Genomic DNA, 25,951 nt, shown 5'->3' on the forward strand with positions numbered 1-25,951 from the left:
CTATTCACATTTTTTCAATAAAAGTCAATATAAAAATAAAGCTAAGAAAAATAAATAAGAGGGATTTGTGGCGTTCCTGTGTAGTTTGCTGGCTTCACAGTAAATTTACTCAATGAATTTTTAGACTTCAGTGGTTCTATATCAACCTCAAAATTCTCAAAAACTTTACATTTCTCTTGAAAAAATTTCTCTGAGCACCATCACACCTAAGCAGCACATCAGTAGTGCCAAGACTAAAAGAATCTCTACGTAGATGTCCACTCACTCCAGCCTATCTTAATTAATGGTATGTGCATTATGTTGGTAAATGGTTCTTTTCTTATTTGACAGCAATTTTTCCTGAAGTTTACTAAAAAGTGTTGTAACTTGTAATTTTTATCAAGCACACCTTATTTAAATCCATCCTCTCCTACCCAAGCATTGCGTTACCACCAAATCCGCTAGGTCTTGTCTGTGCTGGAATGTCACCATGGATTAGTTCCTTTGCTTTATTTGCAGTGACTTACTTATATCAAACTGAAATGCATCCTTGCAACTGTGCTATGTCTGTCTAAGATACTTTCCTTGTTAGTCATTGCATCCACAACTTTATGCTTGTTTGAATTAGCTGCACAGCATTATAAGCATTTATCTTGTGGTGCAATGTTAAATCACTCAGGTCTATAATTTTCAGCATGCTGTGGCACATTTACAAGAAACTACAGGAATCCTGGGACTGAGGTCAAGCGAGCAGGCTCCTAGGAGCCTCATATACCCCCAGCACTGCTACCCAGCTGCTCTCCAGCAGCCCAGAAAATGCAACACAAAAGCTCCATGATTTGCAGAGTCGTTGGCACAAGCTGAGCAGCAGATGCAAAATTTTCATCCTTGGATTTGGCCCCACATGGTATCATTACATGTAGCACCTTGCAGGGCATGAGGGCTTACTCCAGTCCTCATTTTCTTGTTGTCCCCAAAGCTGCAAGGGCTGTGCCTATCCCACCTGAGCTGCTGGGCAATGCGGTGGGCCAAGAAGCAAAGCTGCCCATGCAGCAGGAGGGAACCCAGCGGTGATGCCAGGTGTGACTGCAGATGGACTCGAGGTAATGGGGAGTGGGGGCTCATGCCCTGGGAGCTTGCCCGAGAACATGAGAACATGTTCCCATATCCCAGGAAGGACGTGTGGGAATGAGACCATAGGAGGCCACCAGGTTGGTTAGAGGGATGGAGCACCTCTTCAAAGGCTAAGAGAACTGGGATTCTTCAGGCTAGAAAAGGCTTCAGGGTGACCTAATTGCAGCCTTCCAGTAACCGAAGAGAACTTACAGGAAAGATGGGCCAAGACTATTTACAAGGGCACAGGAAAAGGAGGAATCGATTCAAATTGAAAGAGAGCAGGTTTAGATTAGATATCGAGTGGTGAGGCACTGGAACCGGCTGTCCAGAGTTGTGGGTGCCACGTGCCCGGGAGTGTTCCAGGGATGGGGCTCTGACAGCCTGGTCTAGGAAAGGTGTCCCTGCCCGTGGCACGGGGCTGGCAACAAGACCATCTTTAAGGTCGCTCCTATCCCGAGCCATTCTACGATCCTGTAATTCTATAACTCTGTAATTCTACGATTCTGTGATTCAGGACAATTAACAGAATTAAAACAGCCGTTTATTTAATTCAGCACGATGAAACCTGAGCACAGCAAAGGTTTACCAGGGGAAAGGAGATCACCCTCGCTACGGCGTCGGCCTCCTCCTGCACAGGCACCGTGCCTGCGCCTCCCCATGGCGCCGTGCTTCCCCCCAGGAATGCCGTGCCTAGGCCGAGACCTCCATGGACCCCCGGGCCACCCCCTCGGGGGGCAGCAGAGCAGAGCAGAGCCGTGAGGGGCCGCGGCCCCCGCCCGCCCGCCCTCCAGGAGCGCTGCCACCGCGCGCGGCGCTCCCCGCCGCCCAGCCGCGGCTTGGCCTCGCCGGCTGCCGTAGCGGGGCTGGCGGGGCCGGGGCCGCCCGCGGGACTTCCGTGCTGCTGGCGCCGGGCCGCGCCGCTCGGGCCGCCATGGCGCAGCACGGCCCCAGCGTCACGCTGTCCCTCACGCTGCCCATCACCTGCCACATCTGCCTGGGCAAGGTAACGGCGCCGCCGCGGCCCGGCCCCGGGGCTGGGTGCGGGGCAGGGAGGTCCGGCCGGTGGCGGCTGCTCAGGGGCCCCGGCGCGGCTCGACGCTCTGACCCTCGCCGGGGTTCTCTTCTAAGGCTCTGCGGCTCCGTGCGGGGAAGGACATTTGCGTGTGCGCCGTTCCCGGCAGTGCCGAGGCTTGCTGGGACCCTTGGGATGTTGGGAATCGCGCGTGGTCCCGGCGGGAGGTGTTGAATGGCCGGGGGGGCGCGGGTGCGCAGCTCCCGAGGTGCGGGTGCCGAGGTTTGCGGGGTTTGTCCCGTTTCCAGGAGGATGCTCGGATATCAAATGCTCGGGGAGCTTGTGTTTGAGTGTCGCGGAGGACAAGTGAAACAAAGAGCGGGTGTACAAGCAAGGAGATTTAAAAGGGGTTGAGCAAAACTGCAGCAGTCTGGAGAAAAAGTTTCCGTTTCCTCTCTCTGACCCTTTCTCAGTTCCTTTCTCTTCTCCCTCGGGAAGCAGAGGGCTCTTGCTAGTCTGTTCTTTTCTAAAAGCCCCAGAGCTAATTTCATGGCTGTCACTAATTGCTTCTCAAATTCTTTGCGCATTCCTTACTACTTTTTTTTTTTTTCCCTCGTTTGATTTTCTTAAAACTCAACAATAATTGCAAGGGGAGACGTAGTGTTTTATGTTTGTACTCTGGCATTTATTGTCTGGTTTGTTTCTACTTCACCTGGCCTTTACTCCCAGACCTTCTCTGTTGGAGCGATAACAAAAGAGCCGGCACATTTGATGTGTGAAGTAGGTGTGTAGCACTGGTAGTGAAAGTACTCAGGCGTCTCTCTTTTCTTTAGCCTCATAATTCTGACAGTGTGTTACTTTTAGAGACCGTGTTTACTCATTTCTTGGCTTTTTTTCATGGAAGCTGAGCAAGACTTTCTGGCTGTTGTCCTGTTACTTTTCTTTTTGTGTTCATCTGTCTAATGAGAGTGGAGGAGAAGCCAGGTGTATTCTGTATTGTAATGCAGCGTGGATCCCTTCCACAGAGAGAGTGTGAAACCAAACTGACAAAGATATTTGCGATTTGGATCCGTTCCTAGTTACTTTCTGCTCTAAGCACTTAACAGTTTGGTTGGGTATTCATTCATATCTTGCTATATAGCCACTGTGTTATTCCAAGCCACTGTTTCAAACTTTCACTTCCTTTTTAGATGTTCCTGAGTTTGTAGTGGAAGAGACTTCCACCCTCTTCCTTGCTGTCTTGCACTGAGATAATACATTAACATACATGAATGAATTGTGAATCCATTGGTGATGCATGTAATAAAGATACTTGAATGCTTTCGTTTTTAGATGTGTAAATCTGTTTAAATTTTGGCAAAGCTGACAGCTCTGACTGCCCTTTCTTTTTAATACACATCTTTGTCTCTAGCTTGGAACTTCATTGAAAAACTTCACCAGAAAAACCCATTTTCTTAGGATTAAGGTTGGAGGAAGGAATTTGTTTAGCCTGAATTAAGGAAAAAATCTTGTCAATTTTACTGTCTTTTGGGGGAAGCAGGGAGTATCACGGAGGATTGACATAATCTGATACTTTTGAGATTTGTAGCGTAGATTTCACGTCAGGTAGAAGGCCCACCCTAAACTCAGAATGTATCTCTTGCTATCCCTGCAAAATTTGCAAAGGTCTGACTGCAAGACACAAACTATTCACTGAGCAGTATGGTAAGAGGATAAAAAAGGAGATATTGCAGAGAAACTCTTTCAAGGAGTTGGCCACTCATTGTTTTTAATGGAGCTGAAATCTTGGGCAGCAGGGACATATTAGCCCATTTTGTTAATGTGGGCAATGTTAGAAAGTATATTGGCAAGATGTGCAATAACCATTTAAAATAACAGTGAATTGCTTGGGTCAATTTCATGTTTGTTACTGGAATATTCTTTTGGTACAGTCGGGGCTGTCTTCTAACATACCTGTATTTTTTTAATTAGATAGCAGATCAGGAGCCATCTGCTTCAGACTGTTTTACTTGTCCCAGGATGTCTGAAGGTCTCTCTTGTTGGTTCTAGTGTCAACAGGTTGCTTTGGCTCAAGACACACTTCTGTGTTGCTTGAGACAGTGTGGGATGTCTGGGGATTGGTTCACTGGTGTGTACCTGATTTTCCATGTGCCTGCTCCTCCGTTAGTGCTGCCTGAAGGCCCAGAAGTGCCTTCAAAGTGAGGTAGATCTGTACAGGATTGGATGTTGATCTGCATAAGAATGGCAATATGTTGGAGGGAAAAATTAGGAAATTGCCCAAAATCACCAAGCTGATCAAGCCTTCTGAAATAAACCATAGTATTTCTAGACATTGTCGTCAATAAATGAACTGGAATTGTGCTGTAATTCAAGTAAAATGCTTTTTTAGTAATAGGTATGTCCTGGGCTTGTCACAGTTGGTGGGAAGGGCAGTGGCACCACCAGCCATTGTGTGACATTTCAATAGTGGCTTTTGCTGTTCTGGTGTGCATTGCTTTGTGTGGATCCTGAGCCAACTAAAGTATAAAACCCCAGCCCTGAAATGAAACCTGTAAAGGTGTGTAAATCAGAAGCACTGTACCCTGGAGAGTAATAAATGTGACTTACTATTTTGCTAGAGATATGGAGTAATCATTCATGTGCAGGAAGTGTGCTTCTGTGTCAGGTTTGGGGTAACTGAGGGTCTCTTGCTCCCCGGGGGGAAAACCTGCACTCATGAAACGTCTTTTCCTGTTTGGATTATTTTATGTTATTCTGCTCTGTATCTTTTCATCACCATCCATATAACTATTCTCAGGCTGCTTTAGAGTAAGAAAGAAGTATGGCTAGAGAAAAAGTCTTTCTTTTTTTCCTGCTAGCTGCAGGTGAGAAGGCTATTCTTCTTGTAAAACAAAGCAATAAGTAATAGGACTTTTAAAATTAGAAATAATGGAAATTGTGGTATTTAAATGTTTCCAAAGCATTGGTGTGCTAATGCTTGCAATAATCACAAAAAAAAGTCTTCTTAACTAGAGGTGAAAGTTCTGTTCATACCTTCAGTAACTTGAGTTTCTGTTTATGTATAGATACTTCCTTTGACTCTCAGGATATTGGAGGTCTTAAAAATATTGTGAATCCTGTAAGGTAACAGAGGCATAGAGAGTGAATTGAAGAAGGAAGTGACAGATCTGGGCCTTAATTCATATCCATGAATATTTCAGTGGTTAAACAGTCGGGATTTAACTTGTGCAATGCTGATCATAAGGGTACAATTGCTACAGGACACATCTGGTCTTTTGGCCCAAGTGGTTACTGACTGTCCTTTCCAGGTGATTGCTTCTCCCTGCCAACATTTCATTTTTCCTTTTTAGTCTGACTATTAACAGAATGAAAGAGGAATATCTTGAAAATTATGAGGAACTTCATTTTAAGATGAAGATTCTCTTGAACTTGGGTTTTAAATGCAGTACAGTAGAATTTACAATAATATATATTGTCACTTCTGTGTCTAAAAATACATTTCTTGGAAAAAGACAGGAGTGAAGGAAAAACAATTATTTGAAGACCCCTAACACAAATACTAATGTTAATAAGTAAGAGATTCAAGAGTGTATATTATAGTAAGCTGTAGCAAACTGCAATAAGGCATAAAGTTTTTCTTCATCATATTTGGTCCCTCTATGCACATTTACTTTCAAACAGGGTTTGTACTTAAATGACAAGACAGAATAGTGCATTGTCATTAATATTTTCTAAAAGTTTGTTTACCCTGCTGTTTTGGAAGGGGAGGGAAAGCTTGAAAGAATCTGTGTCTGATTGGAATATTTAATCCTTCAGTTAGCTGCCCCATTCTTGGCTAATGACTTATTTAGTAGCAATGCATATCTAGCAGGAGACTTGAATTAGTGATTGCTGGTTCACATTTCAGCTCTGTGGTTTTGGCCCTGGTCCTTTTAAAAGCTGATTTCCATGAAGCTGCTTATCCGCAGGCTAAAGTTAATCTGTAACACTTTATGTTCCAATGATACCTTTTCCACAGTGAAGTGTTGGATGGTGCCAGGAGAGATCCCTCCGTGCCTCACTTTTGAAAAGACACCTATTTTGGTCGTGTTCTACCTTGGGAGGAGAAGGCATTTCTCTGGAGTAGCTGGCTGTAGTTCATGGAGGTTGTGGGGTAAAGGAAAGGTGCTGCTGCTGCTCTGGTTATTAACAAGCTCTTGCAAACAAGGACCTCAGTTCTGCAGAAATTGTTATAGCTTTGGTGCCTTTAATAAGAGGGAAACCTGGTGTTGTGAGTCAGGAGATTACTCCTAGCCCTGCAAAACAACAGTGTCACTTTCCTGCAAGGCCAGACTTCCTCTGAGAGATGGGGTTGTGTATTTTCGTATTTTGTTACTTGAAGAAGTTTTTTGGTATTCAGAGTCTGTTTTTTCTTTTTTTCTTTTTATGTCCTCTTTAATGCTAAAAGGTCCGTCATCCAGTTATCTGTGTGAACAACCATGTGTTCTGTTCCGTTTGTATTGAAGTGTGGCTGAAGAACAATAATCAGTGCCCAGCTTGCAGGATTCCCATCACACCTGAAAATCCCTGCAAGGAGATTATAGGTAAGGACAGGTTTAGGCTTTGAAAAACTTTCTGGTATTTACTGCTGGAGGAGATTGCTTTGAGTCCAGAGATGCCTGGATACCTTTTCTTCTGTGTGTTTTTTACCAACATCTAAGGAAGAATTAACTGAATCTTTAACCTTGTAGCTATTAGGGATGTTAGTGGAAAGTTCCAAAGATATTGTGTATGGCTAGATTATGGCTAGATTATGGCTAGATTATCCAAACACAATAAGTACCCAATGGCTCTAATCATTGTTTTTAAATCTTGGTTGGATGGTGCCTTTAACTGAAAAAAATGCATTAAAAATGCATTTTCACCTATACATTGCATCCTATTCACCTAAGAGACCATCAGTTAGCTGAGAAGTAGTGTACGTCAATCCAGAATCTTGAATGAGTATGTCGGTTTTTTTACTTGTTGTTCATTTGTTTTGTTTTGTTTGTCACTTCCTCCTTTTTTTTTATTTTTAAGAAAATTACTCTTAGCACAGAAATAAGACAAAGCTACAGCAACTGCATGAGGCTCTTAACTTCCCCAGAGCTAGGAAATACTGCACTCTTTATTTGACATAAAATATCAGCCCTGCTATTTCATTCTAAGAGAAAAATTATCCTTATAATCTCACTTTAAGAACTTATAGTAAGTTGTACTAATTAAATGTATGCTTGATACCCTGCCCCTTTCCTTCAGCTTTATTAGTATGGTCTTAAATAACATAGGATTCTGTTAAGGAAAAAAATAGTTGAAAAATGTAAAATTTTCTTCCTTCTGTGAATCAAGATTTTGACTTCTAAACATCACTAGTACGTACTCAAGTTAAACCTGTTTTGAAAGGGAAAGGACTTTAACTCTTCCATGGTAGCCAATTGGTCCAATATGAGATGCATTTGTAGTTGATAATATGAAAAGTTGTATAAGGCGTATTACTAGTATTGAATTGACTGAAAAGGAAACAGTATCAATGCTTCTTTCATCCTGTTGTTGCTTTAGGAGGAACAAGTGAAAGTGATCCTATATTTAGTCCAACAGTCAGAAAACACCTACGTAAAACAAGGCTTGAATTGCTCCACAAGGAATACGAGGTAAGGACAAGTGGGAGTGTTGTGACTTTCACATACGAATGGTCCTTTTGCTTTGAGTCCTGCTGTTTTTAATTTGAGTAAAGGTGTATACTGTATCTACATGAGACTCAATTGCATTAAAATGCCACCTTTTGACTAAAGTTACAAGAGAGCATTTGCTGGTGCTTCAAGTGGTCCCACTGAAGTCATGGTAATAGTCTTTCTAGACAACAGGTAGCCAAGTACAACCAATTCTTTAGTTTTGTGGGAATTTGACCCCCCAGGTGGTATGGCATTTTCTTTATGCGTATTAGGTGTAGGGAACTTTTTGTTTTGTCTTCAGTACAAACACTGACATTTTCTGAAATAATTCCCTGTTGCTCAGAGAGACTAAATTCCGTCTTAAAGAATACTGCTCTTTGTAACCTTCTGGCATAGGTTAATTTTTAGCATTATTGTTTTACTGTTTTCTGAAAGTGAGTAAGTGCTTGAAAGTAGAGCTGAATGCTCCAATCTCCTGCTGGAAAAGTACTCTCTTGGGAAGAAGATGGAAAGCTGTTAATAAGGAATGTGCTTAGTTTTTTTTCTCAGCTGTTGTTTCCTCAGTAGCAGCAGTGTGAAGACATCACATATTTTTGAAGGAAACCTGTCATGGGGAGGAGAATGAGGGAAAGGAAATGGACTCTCTCTATATCCTTAACACTGGGGAAGAGCTATCTTTTATAACATGCTTGCCCATAGCTCGGGTTCTTTTAGTCTCTCTGAAAGAAGGAGTCAGGAAAAGATGCTTCCTGCCTTCCTGTTGAATCAACTCAAAATTCATACAGCTAGTCCTACAATAACATAAATTGCTTCTTAAAAAATGCTTATTTTAAAATGGTTGTTTCCATGCTAGGGGCAGGAGTGATTATTTGTGAAAATATGCCTTGGATTTATGTAAATGCTGTATGTGGCCTCCATAAGTAGTGTTACCATGAACAACTCATACAGTTGAATTGGTAAACAGTGTAGAAGGCATGTTTTCAGGATAAATTATTTCTTTTATCCCTTTAACAAGAGGCTCTGGAAGGTTTTTGCTTCCCTGTAGCTTCAGACTGATACAGCTAGGAGCTTTGTTCTTTGCATTTTCTTTACAGTCTTCTGTAAGATGTAGCTGCTTTGGCATAGCTGGAGCGGCCTTGTCCAGGCAGTGTTCTGTCTGTTTTGAATTTGGAGACTTTCAGCATCCCAACGTGTGACGTTTCAGAATAATATGAGAGAAACACTCTTAAATAACAGCAAATGAGTCAGCAGAGGACGACCTTAAGAACACTCTTGATACAGGAAATCCTCCCACAGAGTGCCCTAATAATAGATTCATGTTGCTGAATGCTTTGAAGCTTTTGGTCTGCTCGACAGTTTGTTCAGGGTCCTTTATGTAGTCAAGGGATTCCCTGCACTAAAACCTTCAGTATGCTTGAGTGTGCAGGTTGATTAAAATCCTGCCTAAAGCACAGTACATAAGCATACTTAGATATATGTGTAAGTGAAGGCATGCATCTGGGCTTGCCAGAACCCATGTTTCTAAAGTGCTGTGGGAACTTGCCAGTATTATTTAATTAATCTCACAAATTATTTTAATTCCTCTGAATTTCTGACACCTTTAGGATGAAATAGAATCCCTGCAAAAAGAAGTAGAAGATCTGAGAGGTAAAAACCTCAGTTTACAGATACAGCTGAAATCTCTTCTGGATCCTGCGGCATCAGCTTTGTCTTGCCAAAATGAGGAAAGTAGCCAGTCAGCAAATGAAGCAAATACCAGTGGCCCAGAAACCCCAGAGGAGTGGAGCAAAAAGCTGAAAACTGCCAATGATATGTGTGAAAAACTGATGGATAATGTGGAAAAGCTAAGGGAGGTAATAAATGTAACATTCTTTGTCTCTTCTTTAGTGTAACTGTTTTGTGTTCATTAAATGAGAGTAAAAGCTACCATGACCTTCAGGTACTTCATAGATCTAGAAGAAAGAGGAAAAAAATTGAATTCCAGTGAGTGTTGGTGTATCATAGTATTTCCATATAGCCCTTGCAAGCATCAGATGTTATTGCTTGTTCTAGTGAGTCCTGTATGTGACTCTTAGTCAACTCCTCTGTCACTCTGTGACTGGGTAATTGGATTATAGTAGCACTTGTCGACAGTATTGATGACCAGATTTTTCAGGCTTGCAATAATCTATACAATATATCTATTTTGCAACATCCAGTGGGCAAACAGTACAGTTGGCTAAGGCAGATTTTGCACTATTGCCCTCCCTGCTAGCCGATATTTTTGGTGCAATTTGCTGAGACAGAGTAACTTGACCCTTTGACTGAAAATAGACAAGCTTCAGCATTTTATGACCAGAATATCCTTTACTGGAAACCTGCAGACTTTTTATACATCTTGATGTAATACAGAGGTAAATCTGATACTGCAGAAGCAAGGATGAAGGAGATAGGCATGTGAAAAAAACCTCTAAATAAAAGTATCTTGCAAAATATACCTGCAGGTGCAAGTAAAAGCACCTTAAACATTGAAGAAGAGTGAAATTTCAGATTAATTTGAAATCAAGGTAGAAAAAACTGGACTTGTATTTATTCAAAATGCTGCCTTGATTTCTTCTATTAACAATACCGGGTTGCTCCCTGCAAAACTGAAGTGTGGTACGTTTAGGACTTCTTTAAGAAGTTTTTAGCATTAATGGTGTTCACACTTTTTCTGTGCTGTAAATTCGGAGGCACACATTGTGCTGTTCTGCCATTTTGTTAATGTGACACTTCTAGGACCCCAGGAGCTTCAGATTCATTTGTAGATGGCAAAATAGGATTCACAGCAAGAAGTTCTTGTCTGCATATATTTTGGTTAGGTTTCTTTTCATCAAGTTAAACTGTACTGCTTCTTTTTCTTTTTTTCTCTTTCGGGATGACTAAGTTTTTAACTTATTCTCTAGGTAAGTAAAAAGAACCCTGTAACAGAAACTGAAGAAGGGATTTGCTTGGATATTTTTTCAGTATAACTTTAGCCTTAGCAAGAAAGGAGATTTAAGCATATTTAATCTCTGAATTTGGTGAAGAGTTAAAAAAAAAAATAAAGGCTTAGGTTTCAGGGAAGAGTTCTTAAACTGTTGTCATAGAATCATTTGGGTTGGAAAAGAACTTTAAGATCATTGAGTCCAACACTTTTTTCCCATCTGTTCCCTGTCCAACAGCTGCTCAATTCCATAAGTACCTAAAGCAGTTGGCTCTGGCAGACCTTGTCTCACTTGTCAGTGTGCACTGCCCATCCCTATTCTGAGCAGCAAGACACCTTTCCCATGCACACACTGTCTGGAACCAGAAACCTTCTCCCTTAAAGTACCTGACCCAGGAGTTTCAACCAGACAGCACTTCCCAATTAGACAAGATCCCTCAGTAAATGTGGTTGCTACCACTTTCTTTTTCAAGACCAGACTGAATCTGGAAATAGCAACCACCTTTATCATTTAATGTTCTAGAGCAGACAAATATAGTAATGCCCAAGGTAGGTATTATTGCTTTGAGTGGAGTCATAAAAGCTATGGAATTGGTGAAACAAACTCCATGAGAGAAAGCCTAGACTAAGTACACTCATTAAAAATGCAGTTACATGAACTCATTAATGTAGACATTGTGCTGTAAGTGGGGGTCCCTTGCAGATTACAGACTTGTAGGGTAGACACTAGAAGAAAGAGGACAGAAGGACACCAGAGGGGTTCAGTCCTGCCTTGCCATGTGCCACATGGATGCCTTGCCTATCAGCGCTACACAAGTAATGAAATTTTTTACTTTATTATGCAGCTGGGGTAAAACTGTGTTTTTGGAAAGAGAGAAAGGGCTTGGCCATGTTGTCAAATGGTTTGATGATACTTTGGAACTGAGCGCTCCTGAATTCTCATTCATTGCTTTCAGGATAGTTTTTAGTGCTTTTATTTTTTAAATACCCAGTAGTTAACACTCAACTCTGGGCTCACCCTTCCCTTCTTTGCCACAAGTCTCTAGTTATTCTTTCTGTCCTTAGGAATATTGTGGTGTTGGGGATAGGGGGTGTTTGTTTATATTTTTTTTGCTCCATTTCTCCTCCCCCTCACTTGGAAAGGTTGCTAGGGATATTTGTATGAGCATTTAAAGTTCTCTGACTCTCTTCTTGCACCATTTGATGCTTCTGAAAAAGTACATTTCACTCTGAGCCAAACTGCATAGCTCTTTCTTCAGATCTAGCTCTAGATCATACTTTTATTATGCAGTGGAAGCGTTATCTAATTGAGACTATGAATTACAAGTCCTGGACTGGTGGTGCTGTTTTTAGCATAGGGAGATTGAACAGACTCTAGGAAGTGCAAAGAGTGTATTCTGCCTTGTTAGGATAGTGGCATTCATTGTTCTGAAACAGGGCGGCAGGAAAACTTCTCTCTATGTGAAGTGTATTGTTAACAAGTGTGTCTGCTGAGCTGAGAAGAAGGAATTGACCTCAATTCAAGGAGTAAGAATGGTTGTGAATCAGGAATCTTAATCAGAATGTCTTGGAAGAAAGTGAAGACTGCAAATAGCTTGTCATAATGGATTTACATCCACAGGATAACTATGCTTTAAAAACAAGCCAAAAACCCACAAAGTAATCTTGCTCTAATTTGGAATGGAGGAAGCTGTTCAACATTAGTTTTGCTGATACCTGCACATTGTAATGTTAATGTACTTAACGTATTTAGTCATGTGGAAAAAAAACATGGAATTGCCATTAGTACATCTCCTTAATGACTTTCTGTGCTAACTAACATAGCTGTGTTTATTTCCCTAGATAGGACACTTGCAATGTATTTTGGGAATATAAATAAAAAATGTCTGTTCGCCATTCAGTTTTGCAAACCATTTCCCGTGGTGATTTTTAAGTGGTGTCCCTGTCTGAAGGCTGTTTCCTGCCTGCACATTTCTAGTTCTGTCTCTTTAAAAAGCAGAAACAGCTTGTCCTATAAATATTAGAAGTCATTTCTGTTTCACTGTATACTTATTTTTTTCCTTTTCTTTTCCTTAGGCAAATAAGAAACTGAGCGTGGAAAACAATAGCCTTTTAAGAGAGAATTTGCGACTAAAAGCTGAAGTTGATAGTAGATCACCCCAAAAGTATGTGAATATTTTAAAAGCTACTATCTTTTATTTATAGACTGTTTAACTGTTGTAGGCCTGTTTAACCTAAAACTGTGGTGGTGTACGTGGTGTTGCATATGTGTCTCCAGGTAGACTTTGGAATTTTTATCCTCATGGACATAGGTGAAAAATGAAACTTAAAAAATAGCAGCAAGTGGGTGAGAAATGCAAATTAGAGTATCACAGCAAGTCCACAGTGAAGGAATATGACTTGATTACAAGTGCTGTTCCTTTGTTACATGGCCAGTATTGAAGTACTGGATTTGTATTGAAACACTGGATTTGTGTCTGGGCAACATATGCAGAATTGAGCTTCTGCAGCATGAGAACATTCCCAGAACTGACATCAGTGTTTAATACTCTGTTTTAAACAGTTATAACACCAAGAACAATACCCTCCAAAAGCAAAAACTTCACCATACTCATTAGAGCTGTATTCTAAGGTACCTCTTTTTGGGAGTACTTTGTGAAGCAATATATTGATATTTTTAAAGTTCTTTTCTTTCATTGATTTTCTCTACCTTTCTTCTCTCATTTGTTTAGATATTAAAAAGCTAATAGCTATATTGTCCAAAGGTTTATACAGAGCTTTTGAGGAAGGGGATTGAGAGGCACCCATGTAACGTGAAAAGAAAGCTTTCTGGATTTTGTTCTAGTTCTGGCAGCACACCTGCTGGAAGAGAAAATTCCTCCTTGTAGAAGAGCTTACTTGACAGACTGCTTGTTATTAGAGACAACAGGAAAGAAGATGCATGATCCTTGTGCTGTGGATACATTGTGCCCTGAAGACCCCTAGTAAGATAGAGCCCTGTTTAAGGCCATGGCAATGGCTTTTATGGTATGGGATATCTTTTCCATAAGACTGAAGAGTGAGTTGGCAAGGATGGCAAACTTAAAAAGTAAATATATATAACTAAATAAATCCTAGAAAAGAAGATCTAGAAGAGACCAGATAATCTAAATTGATTTTTACTTTTCTGATATCAGGTAAACACCCCAGTGGAGACAATTTCCCTTTCTTCTAGCTTGTGCATGCTTTACCATGTTTGCCTAAAACAGTAGCCTGTCACTTTCTGCTTTAGAAGCCCAGATGTAGTCAAATGTTATTACAAATTGGACAGTGTCAGGGTCTGTCTTGCAATCCAGATGCCCACTAAATTGGCCTGTCTGTGTCTCTGCTATTATTTTTTAATTATTATTTCTTTAGTCTCCTGAACAAATATGACATTCTGCCTGCCTATTGAGAATTATCTTTGGCCTGTGATAACTCTAGAGCTGTGCATGGGATTCAGGACATTAATTCAATCAGGCTTAAAGTGGGCTGGGAACAGGTCAAACACTTCAGGAGTTTGTATTTTTGTACTCTGATTCTGCTATATTGAGGCTTGCCTTTGCTTTGAGCCCAGTGGTGTGCTACAAGAATTTAAGTACATGCAAGGAAAAACTTGTCCTGAAAGAAACCCTTCAGCACATGAAATTTAGCGATTTTGATTCATCCAGCCTGTAACCCTTCATTCCTCATCACATGTTAAAGATTGAATTTGTCCAGGTCTTCTAGATACTTATGACTTGAGAGAAAAAGTAAACATGTGTTTATTTGGTTTTGCTCTGCACTCAAGAATCTCCAGTGTTGATGGTTTTCTGAAGTCATAATGCTTAGAACTGGTACTAGACTACAAGTAAAGTCTTGGTAGCACTAACTAGAAAAACTGTCTTCTGTCCTTAAAACATCTTATATCAATACCTTGCAATACCTTTTTTGTTGTTTCCTTCTACCTGACACTTCTAGCACAATGGCCAGTACCAGTTCTGCCAAATTGCTATTTAAAAAGTTACCTTCCTTCCTCATTTTGCATTTATGCAGTTAATGTCCCCTTTCAAAGTGGGAATTAACCCCTTTATTGGCTTTCTTTAGGTTGATGTTTTGATGCATATCAAACTCCATTCTTTCAAATCCCAGGTACATCCTTCAGATGGTGAGAAATCTCTCCCATCTTAATGTTGTTAGCAGAACTTTTAAATTAACTTTCATCCTTGTGGTCGTTATTCTGGTCAATATCCAGATCAGACCTAACATCAAGACATTTTTTAAATATTCTTTCAGCTTTGATGGCAAACTTTGATAATATTTAAAGGGTATTTCAGCTAGGTTTCACACTTTGAACAGGGCTTGCAATAAATGGGTTTTTTAACTTGTCTATAAAATCAGAATTGAAGGCATAAGCATCAGAGCCCAACAATGTCACTAGAATTAAGTTTCTGTGCAAGTACGTGGATTTACAAGTAGAGTTGTTTCTGTGTGCTTTATTCAGAAGTTTTCAGAAGGTAATTTTTGGAAAAGTGTCTGAGTAGGTCTTTAATGTAATTTAAAATAGCTACTGAATTAGATTTCTGTAATTTAGTGTCACCACTGTTGTTTCATTTTTCATATATGCTTTAGCTTCAGATTCTCAGGTATAGATTCATGCTTAAACAAATAATTAAAGTACCTAAATAAAACTGGTATCAAAGTATTTTATAAAGGTTTTGTCAGTATTCAGTCCCTGTATATCCCACGTGTAGTTCATTTTGTGCATGATGACATTGGAGCTAAATAAGCACAACATAAATTGTTTTAGTGGACTTTGCTTTACAGAAGAGGAAACACTAATGGCAGGTGAATGATCCTTTTGTAACACAGACTCTATCTCTTATATCACAGGGAAAAGTATAATTAGTCTCCTTCAGTGGTCAATAAAGAACTTTCCTTTTATCATAGACTTGGATTGTTTTTTCTTTGTTCTTATCCATTAAAACCTGCTGGAAAATGTCATGTATGCCAATAAAATCAATTTTTCAGTCATGTCAGGAATTTTTATACATTTTTTAAACTGATGATGCTGATTTATTGATTAGCTTTTTATTTTTTTCCTGAAAACATTTTTGAGACTAGATCTTCACCAGAATACCATACCATCATATAGTTGGGACACAGGTGTGAAAGGCAAATGAGGCTAAGTTCCTAGCTCTGATTCTGACCGAAGACCTGCATAAGTTGTCCATTTCTCAAGCAAATCAAACTGATTTGTGGTTGTTGTTTGTTCTTTTTTTTACCTTTTCTCCTGATGAATTTTCAGTGACTTCCACTTCCACGGTACAGAATAAAAAAAAAACTTCTGATACTTAAGTTTTGCAGGATAATAAAGCCCTATTACTTCCAGCACTACTTGAAATAGAAAACTGTTAGGTCTATTGGCAGGGCACAGTGAATCTAAAAGCATTTTTGGCAAAGGGATGTTTGCTTTTTACCTGAAGGAAAATAACTAGCAAGTCCATCTACTCCAGGGTATAGTGTATTTTATGAATGGTTAGATTCAAATCAGTTTGAACCAGACTTCTAGGCTTCCTAGGAGTCTTTTCCCTAAATATTTAATTCCTTCTGCCAGTTAAAATCCCAGTCTGAAAAACTATCTGTAACATGCATAAAATCATTGCATTATCTCTTTTCTCTGGTTTAGCAAGTTGTTTTATTGTTGCAGTTTTGGGAAGGAGGAGCAGTTCTTCAGTTTTACTGTTTATCTTGTCTAGATTTGTGACTTCCGATACGCTGAAATCTAAACCTGTTGACCTGTTGACTTTCTTGGTCATTCTTTACTACATTAAATTTTTACCTAGCTCAAATATTTCTGCACATACCAGACTACAAAATTCAATCTGCACTTCACCAGACGTACAAATTAGCGTCTTAAAACCCATATCCAGGGTGCAGAGGGTAAGAACATTTGCTGTCTTCCCTGATAGAAAACTGGACTATGGTCTCACCTCTCTGCAAGTTTGCTGGTCCAGAGGAATGACCATTTTTTGAAGACTAGCTGCAGTGTGGCCTTAAAAGTAAAGTAGAGAAAAGTAGCATATAATAGCCTTCAGATTAACTCTTGAGTTCTTGAGTCACAGCATTAAATCCTGAGAAAGTGCCCACTTCAGGCATGAAGATGTAAACCTTAGGCAGATGAATGAGGACATTCAGATCACACTCTGGTTTTGTGGGTTTTCCAGTAGGGGTTTTTTTTAGTAATTCTGAAATAATTCTTTCTAGCTTTTGCTATTTGATAACCCTAGTGTAATCTGCCTTTCTTACATGGAAAACCAGGAATGAATATTTGTCTCAATTCAGTCAATTCCGTTCATGACAATGGAAGCTCACTTCAAAGAATGTACCTGACTTGTCTGTTCCCAGTGGACACTACGTCTTGACTTTTTGTGGATTTTGGGTTTTTTTTTGCTTGCTAGGAATAGGCCCTCATCTGGCAGTAATGGGTTTTTTTTTGGTTCCGATGTCTGTGGAAATATGACACACTTTTAAGACAGTTGTGTAAAACCTGAAATGTTGCCAAGATGTTTCTGCAGATCACCTTTCATAGGTGATATAGAGGGGAATTGCAGAACTGGTACAGCTGGTATATGATACCACCAAAGAACTGTAGAAACTAGTAGGTATTTCAGCTGGTTTGTTCTTGAATTTCCTGCCTTTCTCCCCATCTACCTGCAGAACCCAAGGGAAAATGTGTATGTAAATGATGGAGCTGGATTTGGTAGTACACTCTGGCATTGCCTTTACCTCAAACGGTAATAAGCCCTGAATGTACCTTGTCTTTTTCCACTTTTCACCCTTTGTGTCCTTTGGAGGATGCATCCTGAACTGCAGGGTGATCCCCAGCCTGAGCCATCAGGTGATTAGAATTGGAGAGTCAATTTCCATAGCACCCTTCCAGCCCTAGTCCTGGGGGAGTGGTTGTACAAGAAAACTGTCCATTGCAGCTGCTTGCTGTCCAGAGAGAGAAGAGTTTGTATGAGGCTGTGTGGTTTGAAACTGACTCAAGGGCTCAACCACACAGACATGCAGCAGTTAGTGGTCACTGATGTGTAAAATAAAACCCTAAAGCTGAATTTGCAGAGCTGATAGGTAAGAAGAGAAGGAAGAAACAACTGAAAATTTTACTCTTCAACTTCCCAAACAGTTTCTAAATGGACTTCTTCAGAAGTTGTTGTGGTTTAACCCCAGGCAGCAACTTAAGCCCCACACAGCCTCTCACTCCCTCCCCTCTCAGGGTAGAGAAGTGGAGAAGTGAAAAAACACATGGGTTGAGGTAAAGACAGTTCAATAGGGAAAGAAAAGCTGTACACAAGCAAAGCAAACCAAGGAATTCGTTCACCACTTCCACAGACAGACAGATGTTCATATGTCTCAGAAAAACAGGTCTCCATCTGTGCCTAGCAGTGACTTCAGGAAACAAACACAATCACTCAGAATATCCCACCTTTACTTCTTTTCCCAGCTTTTTATTCTGAGTGTAATGAGTTAATGGTCTGGAATATCCCTTTGGTGTGTTGGATCATCTGACCCAGCTGTGTTCCTCCCCAACTTCGTGTGCATCCCCAGCCTTCTCACTTGTGGGTTAAGAGGCAGAAGATGCCTTGTAAGAACTGCACAGGAGTTGTTGTTGAACTGCACAGAAGTTGTAAGAAGTTGTTCTTACAACTGCAGTGTTGTAAGAACTGCACAGGAGCAACTAAAATGTCCCTGTGTTATCAGCATTGTTTCCATCATACATGCAAAACATAGTCCCATAGTAGCTGCTGTGAAGAAAAGTAACTGTATCCCAGATAAAATCAGGATAGGAGTACTGGATTGTCAGGTGAAACTTAAATTTATTTTCATGTACCTGTATTGCATTCTGTTGTTACTGTCATAAGACCATAATTTTTTGGCTGTAGCAAGGCTCACTGTATATCTGAAGGGAAAAAAGGAAAAAATCACTTACAAGTGGTTTGGTTTGGGAAGATGGGGAGGGTTCTGATTTCTTTAGCCAAAATATGAATGTTTTCAAACTCTCTTCTGGGTTGCTAGATCAGTCACTAAAACACCTATATCTGGAGTAATCGGCTGTCTTAAAAATCTATGTCCTTGAAAATTTGGGAAATGAATGTATGCAAGTCTTTAAGCAGGAACAGAAAGTGACTACTGTTCTAATGCCTAACTGCAGAAGTAACTTTGTAGGCAGCTTGTCATATGTTACATTTCTAAAAACCAAAATTCCCAAGCACATCCCTCTGCAACAATTAACATATTAGTGATGCTATTTGCCTTTGAACAACATACTGTATTTTTTTAACCTGAGGACACTTGTTATAAAAGTTACACTTGAGAATACAGTGCTTCCTCATAAGCAAATCTCAGGCTGTCACTAATGCTATTTGCATTAAATAAACATATTACACCATTTTTCCATTAAAAAGGAATTACCAGGTATGCATATAAATGTAAACATGTTTTAATTTTTATGTCAGCATGTCTGTTAGAGGAGACTCCAGAAAATCTTCCTTGTTTTACAAAAGCATTTTTCCTTCTCACTTGGCTATTCAGCTAAATTGTATTTTTCGTCATCTTTCTATCTTTTATTAAGGAGTGTAGGGTTTGCTCCTGTAAGACTGTGTGAATAAGTCTGTTAGAGAAAGGCAAAATAAATACCTCTGGATCACCTTAGGAAGTGGGAAAGCTCTTGCTTGGCCTCTGCTGTGCCGCAGTGACTCCGTCCATGTCAAACTAAAATATGTGTTCCTTTAACTGGAGGAGGAAATAAACCAAAATATGTTTTATATAAGGATGCTTATTTCATGTAACCCCCTTCCCCTGAAAATATAATGGAAACATTCTTGAGCTGTGATTCTGCTTTTACCTAGTTTCATAGGGGAGAGAGAAAGTCTTCTGTGCCTTTTTTCCTATTTCCCTCTTGTGTACAGCTAGAAATGGACCAACTGCTATAAGCAGTTGGGAAAACTTGTTTTCCAAAGAGCAAGCTAATGAAAAATTGTCTGTCTTCTTTTTTTATGAACATGAAGATAATTGGGTAGACGTCCTGTGGAGGTGAAGGAGTCCTTGCCTCCATTGAGTTGCAGTCCAGCTAGCTTCTTTTGGGGAAAAAAGAAATCTTACTAAATATAAAATTTCTACATTACCATTTCTTGTCTACAAGGAAGTGATTGGTATGCACCAAAACTGTGTGAAGCTTAGGCTGATCTAATTAGAAAGTGGTCTGTTAGCTGTGACAGAAGTGACTTAGACTGTTCTGTAGATTTTATCCATCACTGAACCATCTACACCAAAGTCTTCAGAGTTCTTTAAATATGCAGAAGCAGGTAAGAAGTGAAATATATCAGTAGATCTGGTCACTCCTGCCCAATTTTTGGGGGCTTATGATAGCCCTTATTGCTTTCCCCAGCTGTCCAGTTAATTGTATTGCAGTTGTCAGCATACAGCAGCTTCCAGCTGTTTCGGGCTCACAACTTGAAGAAGAATATGGTTTGATTGTTTGCTGGAAATTCATGCATGGATCCATGGCTGTTTTGCCAGCATAGTTGGAGGCCACAGATACACCACCTTCAGATTTCACTGATCGAAGGGTTGCAGTGGGAGCATTTTTTGAAGTGAGCTGATGGAATGGAAGGAAATTCGGTGTGACTCTGAGGGAGGGACAGGCAGACAAAGAAAAACGTAGACGTTTCAGACAGTGTTTATGCTGAAAGAGCAAATAGATGCCTGTGCTGTAGCATGGAGCTGCAAGATGGAAAATGGAAATTCACTGTAAGCCCACATACAGAATTGTCCTTTCTTTGTGATATAACACGTTATTTGTCAGAGTTATAGGGTGGCTGCAGGTTTTTCCCTCCTTTCTAATAGGAAACTTTATCAGAACTTTAATTGTTTTTTTCTTTCTGTAAATTGAAAGCCTTGAATAGAGCAGGGAATTCCCTGGTGCTCACCTGTCAGTGACAGGTTAGAATTAGTCAGGGCATATAGCTGAAACCTTCACTTGCCCTCTGGGGAAGGTCAGTCTTGAAAGCCTGGTGGAGGATGAGGGGAAGGCAAGTCCATATCTTGACAGTTGAAAATGTGCTCAAGCTGGAAACCCCACGAGCAGAAAACGTTCACAAACCACAAGCAGCACGTTTTTGTATTGGAGTTAAGACAGAAATCAGATTGTTCTGGTTCTAAAGCTCAGAAAAACAAGTAACTCAAAGTGGATATGGCATCCACAGGATGGGTGAGGAAAAGCTGTATATCTAATGGGAACATAATTGAAATTGTCTATGTAAGTATTTAAACCACCTCAAAGGACTAATGCAATTTCGGCATTTCATATCAGCATTTTGTTTTTGACAAGGTGACATTGTGCAAGAAATGTATTGTAAAACACTGCTGTACTGTAGGAAAATGATTGAATGTAAATATTTCAAGATGTGGACCACTGTTCAAATGTTATCATAAATCTTTGCCATTGTTTTAGGGGATAATTCTTCATGCATATTTGAGTTGAATTGATAGAACCAGCCCCTGGAAGGGTAATCTGCTTGTTATTGCCTTGCTACCACTAATACTTTAATTTTGTCTTTTCATGTATTACCTCCACCTTTATGTTATTTGTGATGATTTCAGTATTTTTTTTATAACTAGAAGAGAGAAGTTCTGACTTGTTTTCAAATTAACAGAGTGTTTAATAGCTTCGTTCTGTCTTGAAATGAGCTTGCAAACCTTCACAGTAGTGTCTTTTTCCAGCTTAATATTTTCTTTCTTTTTTACTTATTGCAGGTTTGGTAGGTTTACAGTAGCTGCACTTCATTCCAAGGTGGAACAAAGTGAACGTGAAATGAACCGTCTGAAAAAGGCACTGGAAAGAAGTGATAAATACATAGAAGAAATAGAGTGTCAGCTTTTACAGCTGAAAAAGGCAGGCAAAGGAAGCCAGACAGTGAGTGCTGTTAGTGAGAGAGTGCTTTCCACAGATGCTGAAGGAGGTGAGAGCAGTGAAGATACAACATGTTTGAAAACCCAAGCTGAGGAGAAAAAGGCTTTGAATACCAGTCAGAGTCCTGACAATCTTGAGCAGCTGACAAGTGGTGGAACTTGTTTAAGCTCTTCCAGTCAACATGGCTTGAACAGCTCAAATACCCAGTGTGCCCCAAAGAAAGAACTATTTCCAGGATGTCACAGGGTTCTCCTGGATGAAAATAGTACAAATATGGATGCCTGCTTAGAAGACCAGTGGAATAAAATTGAGGAATGCACCCCGTACAAAGATGAAGAACTTTATGATCTTCCACCACCGTGCACTCCTTTTCTGTCTCTCAGTCGCCTTCAATTGAACACTCCTGATGGAAAAGAAAATGCAAGAAAACCATTGACATTCCTGAGAAAACTGAAATTTGAAGAGTTTCATGACACTTCAGATGATTGCAGCAAAGATTCTTCCCAGCACAGCAGAAGCAGCTGTAATAGCGAAAAGAAGCTAAACTGTTTTACTGCAGGGAAATCAGGAGTTTGGGGCACCTGCCCAACAAATTTTGCTGAGAACTTAGATTTTGATGGATCAGAGCAAAATTCAGTAGCTGGTCAGTCAGATGAGACAAGAGCAAAGTCCAGTGATAAAACAAGTTCTTGCTTGCCTAAGAGGTTGCATACTCTCTGCTCTTCCGAAATGAACCGCACAAGAACCTCCAGCGAGACCTCTATGGATGCTGCCTACCTCGATAAAATCTCTGAGTTGGACTCAATGATGTCTGAGTCAGACAACAGCAAGAGTCCGTGCTATAATTTCAAGTCTTCTGATCTTGACGGTTCTTCAAAGTCAACAGAGTGTGCTAAACTTCTGAATGGAACAGAGAAGAATCTGGAAGAGATGAATGAGGAGCAAAGTATGAAGTGTCCAGAGACAAGCGATCCGATAGCTGACAGAACTGGCTGGAAACCTGCTATGTTTTCCAACCTCTCTCCGTCTGATGTAGATATGAATGACCACTTTCCACTGTTTACAGGCCAAAATGTGGTGGCTACTGATTCCAAACCTCCAAACTCTTTATTTCAAAGGGACTTTTCCCCAAATGTACTGTTCAGTAACTCACAAAGGTTATTTGAGGAACAGAAGTTTGGTTCATGTTTTTTAAAGATGTCATCTGATCTGCAAAGTCAGATTAATCCTCCTTGGGTGTCTTCCTTTACAGCAGAAAGGAAAAATAAAAATGTCAGTCAGTCAACCAAGAGGAAAATTCAGAACAGCCTTTCCAGTGCTAGTCCATCAAAAACCACCAAAAACTGATTCTGCGTAGGAAATCAAACGTGACTCAAAGTTATAAACCTGCAAATGTTTAATATTTACAGGTGAACTTAATTTTTAATGACTTCCATGTAGTTCTGATCCTGTCATTTTCGACTATGTGAAAACTGAACATTCGCCTGCCCATTGCAAGCTCTCTCCCAAGGAAGAACCATTCCAGATTCTTTTGACTGGGCATTTTATTTACCTGGGAGCTTGGGAGTTTTTGATGCTCTTTAAGTTATCAGATTACATGCTCTTCCAATTGTGAGCACAGCTAATGGTTCCTTGACAGTTCTAAGTGGTGTTGTCAAATTAGTCATTTATGTAAGAATTAGTTTTAAAGGTTACATTTCCCATTCCTAAAGATTACATTTTGTGCATGTAAGGCAGCTACTGGTCATATATCCTATGGATTTGTGAAATTGCTATAAATTAATGTCAGTTTTGCCATAAAACTTGCCTCCCAGAGGAAATGTTCCTGCTTAGACTATTTCATATCACTGTACTGTACTGAAACTCTTGTTTTAAGTGGGTGTAAGGTAGCAGCCCCTTTCTTTTCAGGGTCACAGCACTTCAGTTAGAAAACATCACTTTTAACACTGCGATTATGGCTTGTCTCTTTTTGAAGTTAAGCACAATTTTTAATTTAGTTCACAAAAATCATTGTTATTCTAAATGTGTTTAGTATGCCTGTATAGACCATAAAAATGGGTTTGTATGCTAATGATTTGTTTACCTAATGTGCACTGAACATCTTACATTAATACTGTACCATTTTACATTAATACTGCATGCTTTTCTATGTGAATTGAATAAAACATGTTATAAGCACTCTAATCCTTCATGTTGCCTCAAATATTGAATTAGAAAAAAAAAGGGGAAACTTTTTTTTTCCCTAATTTGGAAAATACATATCTAAGTTTTGTAAAGCATAAACCTGAGCTTATTCACAAAAAAAAAAAAAAAAAAAAAAAAAGAAAATATTAAAAATCTCTCTTCCTCCTTCTTGTTAGACATAGTACCATTCCAGTGTCAGCGTCGATACAGTTGATGGAAATGGCTTTCGGCCTCTCTGGAGGTGACTCTTCCAGAAAGTATTGCATAGGTCAACATAATGTGATGGCCTGCTACAGGCAGGAGACCTAATTAAGCAGCAGAGCAAAATTGGTTTCTTTGCATTATTGTGTTTTAAGTTTTTTTAAGGCCATATTTAATTACAAGATGCAGTGTTTTTTTCTTTCTATATAGGACTCTGATGGTATTTCTTAGAAACAGACATCCTCACTTCATCAATACCTATGATATGAAAAATCCATATGCTGCCTTTTGTCCCTTTGAAAAAAGAGATAGCCACTTGGAAAATTTCAATGGATTGGCTCATCTTGTATAGTTAGGTTCTGTAAGCTTTTTGAACAAGAACTACACCTCCCATTGTAATTTGAGTATGCATTTGTGCAATTGATGTGTTCATTCTGGGACTTATCTTTTCTGAGCTTTACCAAAAAATCATCATTCAAGCCATGCATGCAAGGACTGTTTTGTGGTTACAGGCAGGATGGCATTGTGCTTGCATATACTACCTTCAGTATACCACCTGAATTTTTAATCTTCACAGAAAAATCTAGTCATTCAATTTTCATATATTTTTCAGAAATTAGGGAGCTCTCAAAACCATCTGTAAATTAACTGTTACTTGATTTGAGTTTTACTAAAAGTCAAAAAAATGCTGCCTTGCTTCAACTCTTTGGGAGAAGAGACAAACACTTTTATTAAAACATGCTTGTGTTGCAGACCAATCACAAACACACCGTAAGTGCTGTGTGTTGTGGGTTTGTTTCCTTGTGGTGTGGGGCGAGTGAATTTATGGGCTTCATTTTACACCCTGATTTTTCATGTTTCATTCCAGTTACAGAGGCATCAATACAATTGGTGCCATGCCTGAAATTAAACTAGAATAAAGCAGGTTTTTTTTCATGTTACTTGTCCTTGGAGCAGGAACACCACATACAGGCTTGCTTTTCAATAAAGACGTTTTGACCACATGTGTCTTGCAGCTTGAAGGGGTAGAAGACCCAAGCCTAACATTAAAATAAAAAGGTTGCATTCCTCTTGGCTTAAAATTTGGTAGTGTGATCAGTGCAATATCAACTCCAAAATTTCAGTTAAATGTAATGACTGGGATTTCTTCAGGTATAAATTTCTCAGCTGTACATGGGGTTTCAGTTCTCCAGGCTGTGTTCTGTCAATGCCTTCCTTGCCTAAGCTCCTTCTGCACTTGATAAAACTGGCCTAAACTAGAGGTCATTGCTGTTAATTTTTTATAGTAGTTACCTAGTTATGTAGTAATGTAGAACTGGAATACACAAGATCTGCTACTTTACTATTAGAATTTTTATTGAGACAATAGACATTTCCGAGTGATGTACAGATGAGATTTATGATGTCTAATGATATTTAATAACTCATAAAATTTTACTTCATCTAGTAGTACCTACTGTATTAAATACAAGGCAATTTGCAGATTTTAACACAAGAGAATGCTCTCCAGGACTTTAAGTAGCTTGGGGAAGTGAGTTTGCTACCAGTCTAAGTTTGTTGTCAGTTAAATCCTTTCAGTTATTTGTAAAAGCAGGAGTGCTAAAGTCAAGTTTTTACTTAGTTATCCTCAGTTTTATCTACACAAAGTCTGGCAAGTGACCTGCTTATCCTCCGTTCCCTACAGGCCTTGTGAGAGTCCATTTCTGCTTGGTAATGCTTCCTCAGGTGAGGGGCTACCAGAATAGCTCTGCCTACGAGCACCAGACAAGGACTTGGGCTGTGTTTGGTTTTAAATGTGCTCTTCTGTCTCTTCTTGAAGAACCTTTAAAAAGGGGCCAAGGGGGACAATGCAC

At 39.8% G+C, this 25,951-nt stretch overlaps 1 protein-coding gene across 1 annotated transcript; it reads left to right on the plus strand.

Annotated features, from left to right (window-relative positions):
* Nucleotides 1–1,896: 1,896 nt before the first annotated feature.
* OBI1 (ORC ubiquitin ligase 1) lies at nucleotides 1,897–23,897 on the plus strand. The gene is made up of 6 exons (XM_064408476.1): nucleotides 1,897–2,098; nucleotides 6,555–6,690; nucleotides 7,685–7,776; nucleotides 9,402–9,650; nucleotides 12,818–12,906; nucleotides 21,557–23,897. The coding sequence occupies exons 1-6, from the start codon at nucleotides 2,027–2,029 to the stop codon at nucleotides 23,058–23,060; spliced, it is 2,142 nt and encodes a 713-aa protein (XP_064264546.1). The 5' UTR covers nucleotides 1,897–2,026; the 3' UTR covers nucleotides 23,061–23,897.
* The last annotated feature ends 2,054 nt before the right edge of the window (nucleotides 23,898–25,951 follow it).

The sequence above is a fragment of the Passer domesticus genome, chromosome 2 (genome assembly GCF_036417665.1).
Source record: "Passer domesticus isolate bPasDom1 chromosome 2, bPasDom1.hap1, whole genome shotgun sequence".
NCBI classification, from domain to species: domain Eukaryota; kingdom Metazoa; phylum Chordata; class Aves; order Passeriformes; family Passeridae; genus Passer; species Passer domesticus.